This window comes from Mugil cephalus, chromosome 1 (genome assembly GCF_022458985.1).
Source record: "Mugil cephalus isolate CIBA_MC_2020 chromosome 1, CIBA_Mcephalus_1.1, whole genome shotgun sequence".
Lineage (NCBI taxonomy): Eukaryota > Metazoa > Chordata > Actinopteri > Mugiliformes > Mugilidae > Mugil > Mugil cephalus.
The window spans coordinates 38,036,462-38,048,960 of record NC_061770.1 but is presented as its reverse complement, the minus strand read 5'-3'; the positions used below and the strand labels follow the sequence as shown (position 1 = coordinate 38,048,960).

At 39.8% G+C, this 12,499-nt stretch overlaps 2 protein-coding genes across 2 annotated transcripts; both read right to left on the bottom strand.

The window, feature by feature from the left end:
* Positions 1–3,779: 3,779 nt before the first annotated feature.
* Positions 3,780–5,459, bottom strand: cskmt (citrate synthase lysine methyltransferase). The gene is made up of 2 exons (XM_047609520.1): positions 5,268–5,459; positions 3,780–4,505 (listed from the first exon to the last, which is right to left on the bottom strand). Exons 1-2 carry the CDS (start codon positions 5,347–5,349, stop codon positions 3,826–3,828), a joined length of 762 nt encoding a protein of 253 aa, XP_047465476.1. The 5' UTR covers positions 5,350–5,459; the 3' UTR covers positions 3,780–3,825.
* A 381-nt stretch (positions 5,460–5,840) lies between these two features.
* LOC125022657 (ubiquitin thioesterase OTUB1-like) lies at positions 5,841–11,686 on the bottom strand. Its single transcript, XM_047609508.1, has 7 exons — positions 11,588–11,686; positions 9,332–9,393; positions 8,986–9,084; positions 8,734–8,852; positions 8,511–8,595; positions 6,622–6,816; positions 5,841–6,493 (listed from the first exon to the last, which is right to left on the bottom strand). Exons 1-7 carry the CDS (start codon positions 11,628–11,630, stop codon positions 6,296–6,298), a joined length of 801 nt encoding a protein of 266 aa, XP_047465464.1. The 5' UTR covers positions 11,631–11,686; the 3' UTR covers positions 5,841–6,295.
* Between the last annotated feature and the right edge of the window lie 813 nt (positions 11,687–12,499).

Genomic DNA, 12,499 nt, shown 5'->3' with positions numbered 1-12,499 from the left:
GGTCGATAAGTGTGTTATAGTGTCAAGAGATTTCTCCAAGGTTTTAAGGATTTAATTAACTAAAGGAAAAAAGAAGCATTGTTTACATGCGCAGCTTAACCGAGCTATGCTGTTCAATATCCCAGTTTAGATGCAACACAGAAAACCAAAATAACTAAGGAGAACTTGTCCTCCTCCTCCACACTAGGGGCGATATGTGTCTTCGTGTGTCTCAGTGGGTTAATACCATGTTAATACAGTTACATGTTAATACAATACAGTTTAGCTTTTTAATCTCGTACGTAACGTGCGCGCTACTTCTGGTGCAGGTAAGATGGCGCTATCCTTCAGACGGTTCTTCTACCTTCTTCTTTTGCGACCAGCCTTTTTGGATGTTTTCGTTGAGGGGTCATACGCCAGTGTTGCGGTTGTGGAACATTTGCACCTGCGTTGTCCAGTTAAAGTCAGATTAAGGTGTTTACAAGTCAGAGAAAATTGGTTTCCAATCCCATTATCTGGGTGTAGTAATCGGATAAAGAAAACTCAGATTTTTGGCGGAGTAGCGTGTTTACATGAGTTTAACCTCCTGAGACCCAAGCATTTGTTTGGAATGCATCTTAATTTCTTTTAAAAAAGAGAAAAAAAAAAGATTAAGATCTTTAGGTATTTGGGATTCGTAAAACCTAAGATACCTAAAACCTATATAAAAAAAAAAACAAGCATCATTTTTGAACTGGAAGTAATTTTTGAAAAAACAATGTGTGGACACAGGGATTATTTCACAATATATTACAATTTAAGTCACAAATGTGCACCAAACTATAAATACTGTTTATTTTAATTCAAACCCCAATGTCTTCAAATGTGGACCTGTGAATTTGTGAAATTTTCATGTCATATCAAACTAGAAAAGTTAATAAGCATAAGTAACCAATACACGACAGATAAAAGTGTTCCTTATGATCACAACAGGTATAAATGAAGCAGAATAAGCTGCTAAAAACCTAAAATGTAATGTTCCCATATGAGGACATCAGGTCTCAGGAGGTTAAATTGTCCAGTTATAGTCGGATTACGGCACACATTTGTTTTTTTCATGTGCATGTAAATGTTCCTGTAAGATCCCTGATTTCATTTGCTAATGTGACTAGTAGGACTGGCCTGATATAAGCTCCTCACAAAATTCCCCAAGCTTCTTCTTCTTGAAAAGCACTGAATGTGAGGCCCTTCTTAAAGCTGAACATCTGGAGGAAGCTTTTCAGACAGAAAAACTGGTCCGACCACTTCCAAGTTATTTTTACGTCTATAGTCGAGTTAAACCAGATGTAATCGTCTTCTCGTCTCTTCAGCATGTTTCAAGGTGGTGTAAAGGTTTTTAGCTAAACATTGACTCATGAACCTAATAAACTACCTCTGGATTATAGGTCAACATTTTAAAGTTCCTATAAATTTTTTTTAAAAAGATAAAAAAAGAAAAATGGGAGTCCTATTTGTTTCCACACATGTGTTCATTCGCTGCCAAAAACAGAGCTGCCCAAAGACCTCAGTTAGCTCTTACTGGTCAGCTCCAATAGCCTGAGAAGGTACCACCACCCACACAAGTTCCAGCCAAGAGCTGAATCTGCAAGTTCTGCTTGGCAACCAAAAATATATTAATTTCATTGGATGTAAAATTGGTACATGCCCCCAAGTGCGGGAGGAGTTATCAATTTTTTTTTTCATTATGTTCCAGAATAAAGTCGAACTCTAAAATATCATAAAGAATGAACTTCTTTGTCACTATGAAGCCAAATAGCGGCTTATAGGTGATATTTCAAAATCATATAAAAGCAAAGTTCACATCAAAGTGCAACTTCATGATGATGTACTTTCTGAATTCCCCCTTTTGATCTCCATTTCGTCATTGTCTTATATTTTCTCTCTGCCACCTGGACGCGGGGTGAAGTATGACCACCAAGTTTCCATGTTTATATATTAGAACTTACTCCTTTGACTGGCATTGTAACCACACGGTTGATCTTTTTTTGTTGTAGAAGCAGAAGTAGACAATAAAATGCTTAATTTCTAACCATTGCTAGTCATTCAATTTTTAAAGATACACAAATTTACCCTTGTGTGTGAACACATTATGTATACAAATATGTCAACATTTTAATATGTCAATATACTCAGTTTTCAGTGCACTCTATTAAAAATATAGATTAAAAATGAATGATATTTAATTGTGATTAATCAGAGTTTTTAGTGGAAGTCAAAGGGTTAATCGCCCTTTTTTATTTAATATATTTATGTATGATTTAGTTTTTTGTTTTTTAACAGAGAGTGAACATGTGTTAGCTAGAACAAATCTGCCAAAAATACTCGATCCCCCATCCTGTTTTTTAAGTTGCTTGCCTTAATAAATTCTTTTATATGAGTGTATTTGTCCTTTAGGCATCTTGAATATTTGCTCGTGGAATTTTTTTTTCTCGAATGTGTCTGTTCTTTGTGCTGTAACTTCTGCTTGGACAGCATTGTGCTCTTTGCCACACAAAACTGGTTTACAAGCAAGATAAGGCCAAAGCAGTGGGTCAGAAAAGACAATGGCATGTCATAAATCTGGTAACTGTTTAACATTAACCACCACTAAAATAAAATGTTTCAGCAGTTCAGCAGATTTGTTATGAGGAGCTGTTTCATCAATGGTGCCAGTCCGCTTATATCTCTTTATAATATTTGTTGTTTTATTTCTAAATATGACAAGTGTAAGTGAAGCAGGTGAAAATGAAGCGAATGCTTTGTTTGTATTCTGCAGGTTGTGGTCTGAAGCAATGGCGCTCCTCTGACCACTAGATGGCAGTGGATGACAAGTAATGAACGTCCTGGAGCTCTCAACTTTTAACCACTGACTTACAGTTAATGGATGTAAACGATATCCCTCACACTTTAGCCAAATGAAATAAAGCGTAGTGTGTAGTGTAGTGTGTGTAGTGTATTAATGATTCAGCATTTAATAAATGTGTATTTCACCTTAAACTATTCATAGATTTATATAGGACTGGGCGGTATGACCAAAAATGTATATCACTGCATTTTTCACAATTCTGACGATATCGCGGTATTTTACGGTATTTAATTTTTTATTTTTTTCACGCATAATCATGTGTTCACAATATTTTCTACTGGTTGAGAGAGGAATTAATGCAGTAGATTGACTAAGGATGGATTATTTCACTGTGATGATGAATAAATATTGTAGAATAATCCCACACTAGTAGTCAAACGAGTTTCCGTGTTAGCGCTGCCTGCTGATGTCGAAATCCGTGGACATTTAAAGTTCGGAGATAAAAATGAATACATAAATAAATAAATAATAATTAAATGACATTTTCATGGACAGCTATATAGCCAGGGGATGGGTCATCCAAAACTGGGGCTGGCCCCAGATATCAGGGACGTCTGGTCACCCTAAAAAAACACAAACAAACAAAAAAAACCTACCAACAAGGCTCCTTTTTGTGGCACAAGTGTCTCCTTCTGCTGCTTCATTTTTCAGACCTTTCCATTTTCACGAGGCCTTGCTGTAAAGCAGTTGCGCCATGCGTGTTTAGAAGCGCTACACTGAAAATGGTCCGGTCTGACACGGTGTCTCATGGTGCAATGTTCCGAACACTGTGTAATCAAATACACCGGTATGCCGGTATATTATACATTCATATTATAACGGAAAAAATACCGGTATTTGGTATGAACTGATATACACCAAGCCCTAGATTTATATATGTTTTGGAAAGTAAAAGAATGAGACATTTACAATTGTGTTGAATAATGTACTTATTTAATATTATGACTGTCCAGAGGGAGATGCTATACACTATTTCGAGGAGTCACTTGGTAGCAGTAGTACCACACTCCTTTGAGCTCCCCCACCTCCTGCACCGCAACATCTGCCACCACCGACCCCAGATCCTGTGCCGCCACCTCCAACCACGGCAGCCTAGCGTCAGGGTCCTCATCAGAGAACTGGAGCAGGGACCCCGAGCTCCGCAACACCCTTAAACACTGTTGCAGCACGAGGCCGGCCTTGCCTTTGCCTTCCTTAGACCTCAGCAGGGCGTCTGTGGTCCCTTTGTCAACTATGAGGTCCACACTGCTGGGGTCGTAGTGCTTGTCGAGCTGTGTGCAGTCCAGCTCTACAAACTCGAGCCGAGAAGACGGATTGTGAGGCTGAATCTCTTTGGCTTGAACGTGTTCCCGCATTAGTCGCACAGCTATGGGTGAAATGTCTGCACAAGTGACACGGACTGGAACAGGAGAGTGTTTGTAAATAGAGGGGCCTAATGCAGACGTGCCACAGCCCATATCCAAGACCTGCAGCAGAGCATCTGGATGGGACGTCGTCTGGAAGAGGGGCATAATGAATTCTCGGACAGAATCGAAACCAAAGAACCACTCAAAGTTATTGAAGGTGGCCGGTGACTTGCTGCTGGTCTCGGTGTAGAAGCGGTCCCAGGTGGCTTTCTTATCCATGTTTTCAATCAGTTCAGCTGGGTATAAAATCAGATAAGTGACATTAGTAGAAAAAAGAAAAGATAAACCTGGCTCGGCCTTACTGCCATTAAATTGACAGGTCTTTGCTAAAGTTTAATTCATCCGATTTTTTTCGGAAGTATTTGCAGAACATTATCATCATTTGAAAGTTTAGCAAATTATAGAATACAAGTTTTGATGAAGATGTTTAACACTCAGTTCAGTATTATTGGCATACTGACACGTGTTTTTGTTATTTTGTAAGGGGTAATTGACATATTAACCAGTACAACATTATACCTTCAGCATTATTGTAAACTGGAATCGACGCCTCCCCACACAGTTTCAATTGCATCAAATGCATTTGATAACATAAATAAATATAATAAAAGTCTTGTATTCTTTTAGAAGCTATGATTTAAAATACACTACTCATTGCGATGTATTTACACAAAAAGTGTGACCCTGAATTTCACTCAGTATCGGAAAAGAAACCGGTGGTATCGATCACTAGTAAACTAAATAAGCGCTGCTTTCTGGTGTGTCCTTGAATTAAAGTTCATCTATAGGCGTCATTCATCCGCACAAAAAGCTGCACGTAAATAACTTGAAGTAAAGTGCACTAGATATGCTGCAGTTAACTTGTTAGGGATAGTTAGCTTAGCTTAACAGGTCGTAGTGTCACTATCACGTGTGGCACCGCAAAAAAAACAAACAAAAAAAACTTTCAGTGAGTGAAGATTTCTTTAATTATTAAAATATTTCCAGGTTAGACATACTTGTGAGAGACGAATGGTGCCGTATACAAGCGGATATCACTCTCATGCCTGACAAACTCCACGACTTTGACAACGGAGACATCTTGGATTTATTTACTCTTTGCTCCTGAGGAAGAGCACTCACTCCAAGGATATTTCTTGGTACCAAGCACGCGAGTCTAATCTTTGTTATATGCGCGCACGAAAACGTTAACGAGATAGCGTCTGCAGCTGAAGTGACGATCTTTGATTGGTTTCTGCAGCATGGACGAAACTGCGCATGTGTGAGTGCTGAGCGTAAACACAGCGCAGCCACACTTTAAACAACTACACTTCCAAGTAAATATCTATTAAATTTGTCCAAGTAACCAAAAGTAAATATTTTTAGATGCTTGTCTGATAGTATAATAATAAAAATCCTAATTTAAAATTAACTTCAAGAAGATTTGTATTATTCTGCATCCAGTTACTAAGATATGACATTTTTCTGCTTTGTTTAGTATTATAGCTTTTTAAATATGTTTTGGAGGGTTGGTTTAAGTAGAAAAAGATGCACTATTCTCTGAACTACGAAAAAAAAAATGTCCTCAGCAGTAAGATGTAAATCGCTTTAATAAAACTCAATGAAACGCAGTGTAACAAAGGAATCAAACATTAAGCAAGTAGATAACATTTACAACCACAAAAGAAAAAAAAAACCTGTACAACTCTAAATGGCTGGAGTCACTTCTATTTTTTTTTCCAAAGATTTCTTATTTATCCATTTTGTGATGGCTGAAGGTAAACTCGGGATTCTTTTGGGGACGGGAGGAGGGGGGCGAGGGGGGGAAAAGGAGACATGTAATGTGATCGTAACTTCTTTTTTTTCCTTTTTTTTTAAACTTTAAATAGATGAGTGTAATCTCATACACGGATGTATGCTTCATCAACGTGGCTGCTGAAGTTATTTCTGAATGCGCTGCTGTCGGGGAACAGCAGGAGGAGGAGGAGGAGGAGGAGGACGAGGTGGTGGTGGTGGTGGTGGTGGTGGTGGGCTATGGCCAGGAGTGTTATTTGTACAAGATGTCGTAATGGCCAGGTCTATAGAGGAGGAAGATGCGTGGGTCGCCGCCTTCAGGGAAGACATGGTGATTGACTGTTCCTCCTTCTCCTCTATCCATGTACTCCACCAGGATGGATACGTCCAGGGCCTGGGCTAAGGCGATGATGTGAATGTGGTCACTTTCTTTAGACATTGGCTCCACCTCCTTGGACAAGGAAAAGAAGAAAAGAAAGCACATCGAGCCTTTAAAACCTAACCCCGAGTTCATTAGTGCTTTCGAAAGGTGGTTACCAAAGAGGGAAATGAGATGTATTTGCAGGAAAAACCCCTCACCTGCTGACAGAACTCCTTGACAGAGCGTCCTCCCTCTATGAAGTGCTGAAAGAAGCCGTGCTCCCGCTGCAAGAAGCCGGAGGTGAGCAGCCGCAGGTACACGACCACGTAGTCCGACACGTTCTGGTCGTTGAAGGAGCTCAGCAGCTCCTGCAGGCTGGGCGTCTTCTCACATAGCTCGATGAGGTCCATGAACTAGTAGGGAAATTAACAGCGTAGTCAGAAAGCTGATATGTACGAGTGTGGCTTGTAAGCTCACTGTCCAGCCGGCTAAAAAGCAGGACGTCCATCTGTTTTACGTGACCAGCGCATCGTGTACTTTGGCAGATCTTTGGCAGACGAGGATACATAGTCCAATACAGACTGCAGAGTGTTATTTAAATCTAGAATAGTCCATCTATCGAGGAATATTTGCTTCTTTAACCCTCTGGAGTCGACAGAGGCGCCGGTGTGTCTGAATCACATGACCAATTTAAAGCCCAATTTAAAGATTAGTTTTACCCGGAGACCTCCGGTAATTTCTAATAATCACGGAGGTCGTTTGTGATGTTAATCTTGTGCAAATCGTCTTTGACTTTTAAAGTAAAAATTACATTGCAAATTACTTGTAACACAGAGTTCCTCTGATAAAACTAATCCAGTCTTAATTGACGTCTCTGTGATTTAGGGGTGAGTTTTTACTTCTTTGTGACTTTTGTTTGATTTGCGTCTTTTTTCTGCCTCTCGACACTTATTAAGAATAATGAAGCATGTGCTTGAAATCAAAGTTTGGACAAATGTCAGAGCGCAAAGTCGAGAAGTGGCTGAACTATTTACCGGTTTAGACGGATGAAACCATTAAATCAGTCATCCATGTGAAATTTAATTACCGCCAGTTCGTTGGTGATTTCTTCCCTGGGATGAATAGTATCAAAAATATGTTTTTATCATCCGTTATAATTTGCAAAGTAATTAAAACTGTCTCTGACGCGTAGTAGAGTGAGATGGGAAGTAGCAGAGCCACAACTACGGAACGTGAATTCACATGAAACACAGACGTAGGGGGTAATATTTGAAACACAGGACGTTTTCAGATAAAACTAATCCAGTACGAAATAAAACTAGATTAAATAATAATTTACACGACACGTTTTCCTGAATATTGCCGTCATGTTGATGCGCAGGAGAAACGGTGACAAGCAAAATGCTAGCAAGCAGAGATCGCTAGCCAGCTTCAAATGCTTGAAAGCAAAATTATATACGTATATATAAATACATAAATATATTTATATATATATAAATAAAACATGACACCCCCTTGGTGGAAAAGTGTATCACATCAACCAATCAGAAAACGATGTGTCAACGGTTGCTAAGAAAGAGGGAAAAGTTGTTGGAGTGACGCTATATTCAGTCTAAGGAATCACTGCAGCCAAAGAGAAAGAAGCCAGAGATTTTAGATATTATTACTGATTGTTACACCTGATAGTTTAGTAAATAGTTGTACAAAAACGTGTGACGCATTTCCTGCATTTTAATGGAGATAGTTATAAATAGCGTTCTTGTTTGCTAAATTTGCTCGTAAGCTTTTGAAATTTCCATTTTAGATTTGCATTCTACGTTATAAAAATGGTTCGTTAAACATGTTTGTGGTTGTCAAAGTGATTTTGTGATTTTAGTGTGGTTTAGGTCTAATGTGGTAATACAGTTTGCCGAAATGAAAAAAGAAAACACTGTAAAACGACACATGTGAGATTGTGCTGAAAGGAATGACACCAAACAAGGCAACAATCTAAACCATTTTTAAGATGAAATATAAAGGCAAAACCAAAAGTAGTCAAAAACGGCCAATTGTAGAAGCAACTGAAAAGAAATGCTGTTTGCTAGTGCAGGTTTGGTAGGACACTCACAGTATTGTGGAAGTCTTCAATGGTGAACTCAGTGAAACCTTCGTTAACCAGGTCCAGTTTACTTTTAGCTGCAACCGCTTTGAACCTGAGGAAACACATGGAAAGCAGATGAGTTACCACAGAGACAAATTGATCAAACCTGCTTCTAGTCATTGTGTCTCCATGAAGAGAGAAAGACAGAATTTAATGACTGAAGTGTGATTTTAAAAGCAGCGACACTCACTTCTGAAGTTCTTTGCTGTCATCTAGCAGCGACTCAAGATGCGCAAACCCAAAGGCTCTGTAGAAACAGTTCCCATCGGGCCGCGTCTTACGAATGTACGAGTATTTTTTGTGTAGGTCCTGAAACGAAACAAAAACCAAATCGCATTTGCGAAGACGAAGGTTTTGGATAAAACGACGTCTCAGACTGTGTCAGAAACGTGCTCTGATGTGGCTGCGGAAACTGGAGAGCGAGAGCTGTGGTTTAACAGACCTTGATCTTGAGCTGATAAACCGTGTCATCCTCAGCGTACTCTCTCTGCAGCACCGTCAGGTCCTGTCTGTCCGACACTAAAGGGTTACTGTTGGCAATCTGCACACAAACAAACACAAAATTTAAATTAGCGCATGTGTAGCCTAACTCACACTTGTCCTGTCCTTACCAGTTGTGGGCCAAGCTTGTGTTTACTGCTATTTAGTTTTTGTTTTTATCCTGTAGTCACAAGTTTGTTTTTCGTTAAGAGAATAAAGTGGGATTTTGACCTGTTTCTACACATCTTTTAAGATTTATAAAGTTCTGCATTTAAATCTGACCTCACCGACAAGGAGGAATTTCTCACCTCCTGCTGAATCCTGTCCTGTTGAGCAATTATGGCCTCGTCGTACGCGAGGCAGTTCACTCCTGGAAGAGAAGAGTTCAGGGATGGATGAATTAACTCAGTGAAGGAATTTAATGGAATACGTTGCATCAGACAGGATCAGATTGGGTCCGATCGTCGTGAGGCAAATCAGGAAATAAACTTGGGTGGAATTAAAATGAGTATAAAGTTGGAGATTTACAATACGGCGAAACACGAAATAAAAACAAAAAAAATAGCTAAATAGGAAAAGTTAAGACATTATTTTGGCTATTCAGGATGCAAGTGTATGCAAAGAAAATGTTTTGTTGCAAGGACTGTTGCAGAAACCACCTACATCCTTACACCCGTGTGTGTTGATTGGTAAACCTGCTGAGGCCTGAACTTTAGCTTGATATGCATTTTTAATTTCTGTGACCATGGAGGTATTTGGGGTTACCTAAGAAGTATAAAAACTAAGTATCCTCTCTGAACATGAAGTAGTTTGTGGAAAAACATTATGTCAGGGGATTATGTCACTGTATATTATAATAAAGTCATCAAAACTGATTATGGCTGTGCAAAAACATGATTGCAAATAATGAACAAGTATTTGCTAATGAGCGAAGTTACAGCTTGTTACTTCACAGTTTGTAAACAGTGTGACATGTTTTGAGGGGCGGGGCTTAGCTGGAGGCAAAACATCTCAAACACTCTAGCTTGTAAACGCAGGTTAGTAATATTTGGCAAGACTAGATGAGGGAAAACAATTTCAGTCACAATTAGTGTAACCCATGATGTTATCTAGGCTGAAGCTGATGATGCATTACATATTAGTCTTATTTGATACGAATTGTGCATTTCTAGCGTTGTTGACGACTATTTCAGTCCAATCCTTTCTTTTAATCGCGTTCAACCAGAGTCGTCTACGACTGGCAGTGGCTGGTATGCGATAAAAGTTCAAGTTAGTGTTCTGGCGCCCAAAAATACAGCAAGAAAAAAAACAAACAAAACAAAAAATAAAAAATATAAAAAAACAAAGAGGCATCCCTCAGTTTCGCCTCCGGCTAACGGTGTGACATCACAATGACGTAGGCCATAAAGGGATCTATTACACTAGAAAAGTTAATAAGCATAAATAAAAAAGTTTCAACTGCAACATTTTGCCCAGCTTCCATGAACGAATTCACTGAAATGTCCACTTTCATGTTTTTACACCGACTAGTATCTAGTTATGAGGACATCGGGTTTAAATGAAGCAGAAGACGCTGTCACAAACCTAAAACTAAATGTCCCCAAATGAGGACGTACGATCTCGTTAGGTTAAATAGTGTTTACTATCCATCAAGATCAAATTATACTATCCCACAACCAGATTTTATTGTTAGTTTTTTTTTTTATTGTATTGTGCACTTTGAATTGCTGTCGTAAAATGCGACCAGGGTGTTTAAAATGTGCAGCTCCCGCATGGCGGCGTGGAGCTGCCTGTGACATTTTCAGCCAAAGTATCTGCACCAAATCCTGCAAAACTGTTTTTTTTATTTATTTACTTGCTAATGTCAAATTCAGTGTGCACCCATTTAAACGTGCACTCGTCGCCTTGACATTTAAATCCCAGAGGTGTTTTTTATTTCACCTTTTCCTGGTTGGAGAAACTAGTATTACTGCTGCCCTCGGCGCAAAGAAGGAAAGAAACGAGAGCATTTATTGAAAAATGCACTAAAGTATAAGCTGCCGGGTGTTAATAAAGACACAATTTTATTAAAATGCATTATTAATGTGCCTTTACCACGAGAAACCAAGGACGAATCGGTCTGCGCTAACATGAAAACAAATTAATCCACCGGCCTAAACTTGGCTAGCTCGACCTGTGCGAAAACAAAACAAAATATGGCCACGACGAAAAAACGTCGTTTAAAAGCGCGCCCCGGGTTTTTAAAATCAACCACATACTTTCGGCATTTCCCTACGAGAAAACCTCTCGGACTGTCACTTGTTGTTGCGCTGTCAGTAAGTAAACAAGCGTCCTTTTTTTATTTTCTCTTTGTGTAGCCGCGGTGGCTAGTTAACGTTAGCCGGGGAGGGGGGGGGCGAGCTGTGGCCTCATCGGTGCATGTCAGCCGCCTGTAGCCGCGGAGGGGACGGGACAGCGGGCCAGGCTCCCCCGCGCACACTCGGTCCGGACCTGGAGCTTTATTCGCATGGCGCACGGCGGCGGTGCCCTCTCGGATATTTTAAACGCGTGTCCGTTCCTCTCACCCTCCATCTCTCCCTGTGATGATTCCTGCTGCTCCTCCGCCATCTTAGCCGTCGAGGTCTGTTTCCTCCTTCTACGTGACCTCACTCATTACGCACTTCCGAGCAGGGGGCCAAAACAACAAAGTGGCATACGGTTATTTATTAAAAACCGGTAATTGACCATGGATGATACTCATCAGCATTCACTTGTTTTGTTTTATTTATTTATTTATTTTTTTGTTTGTTTTTTTTTTGCATCTGCTTAACTGTTATAGCCAGAGGCGTAAAAATAAAGTTTGGGGCCCCTTGCAATGGGGCCCCCCCAGATGACTACACTTGGACATTTCCAGACATATCCACTCTATGCTTTAAGTGATTTTAGTTTATGACAATTTGATTAAAACTACCAGAGCCATGATGAAAGTCTTGATGTGGAACCGCTGCACGAATTCAAGCAAGTGTGTGTGGACATTTTGGTTGTTTTTTCCACCACCTTGACAAAGACTTGAGGATGAACCGTAGTCCTCTCGCAGTTATAGCCGGGGGGGTAAAAATTCCCCTTGGGAAAAAAGACGGAAAGGGGGCCCCCAGGTGGCTACGCTTTGGCATTTCCAATCACAACCATCCTTTCTATCCACTCAATGACAAGTTTTTGGACTTGAGAGTTAGCATAGCATGATAATTGTCTGTGGTAATTGACTTTAAGTGATTTTTATTTATGAGAATTTGATTAAAACTACCAGAGCCTATCAGAGCCATGATGAAGGTCTTAATGTGGAACCACTGCACGAATTCAAGGAAGTGTGTGTGGACATTTTTTCTTTATCTTTGTTTATTTTTGTTGTTTTTTGGTTGTTTTTTCCACCACTTTGACAAAGACTTGGCCAGGATGAACCGTGGTCCTCTCACAGTTATAGCCAAGGGGGTAAAACA

What these genes read in the sequence shown, in the direction of transcription:
- cskmt (XM_047609520.1), bottom strand. Translation starts at nt 5,349, where the DNA reads ATGTCTCCGTTGTCAAAGTCGTGGAGTTTGTCAGGCATGAGAGTGATA. An exon ending in GCACCATTCGTCTCTCACAA is followed by an intron (nt 4,506 to 5,267) that starts GTATGTCTAACC and finishes TTTTATACCCAG; the next exon opens with CTGAACTGATTGAAAACATG.
- LOC125022657 (XM_047609508.1), bottom strand. Translation starts at nt 11,630, where the DNA reads ATGGCGGAGGAGCAGCAGGAATCATCACAGGGAGAGATGGAGG. An exon ending in GACAGCAAAGAACTTCAGAA is followed by an intron (nt 8,596 to 8,733) that starts GTGAGTGTCGCT and finishes GTGTTTCCTCAG; the next exon opens with GTTCAAAGCGGTTGCAGCTA. An exon ending in TTGAAGACTTCCACAATACT is followed by an intron (nt 6,817 to 8,510) that starts GTGAGTGTCCTA and finishes TTTCCCTACTAG; the next exon opens with TTCATGGACCTCATCGAGCT.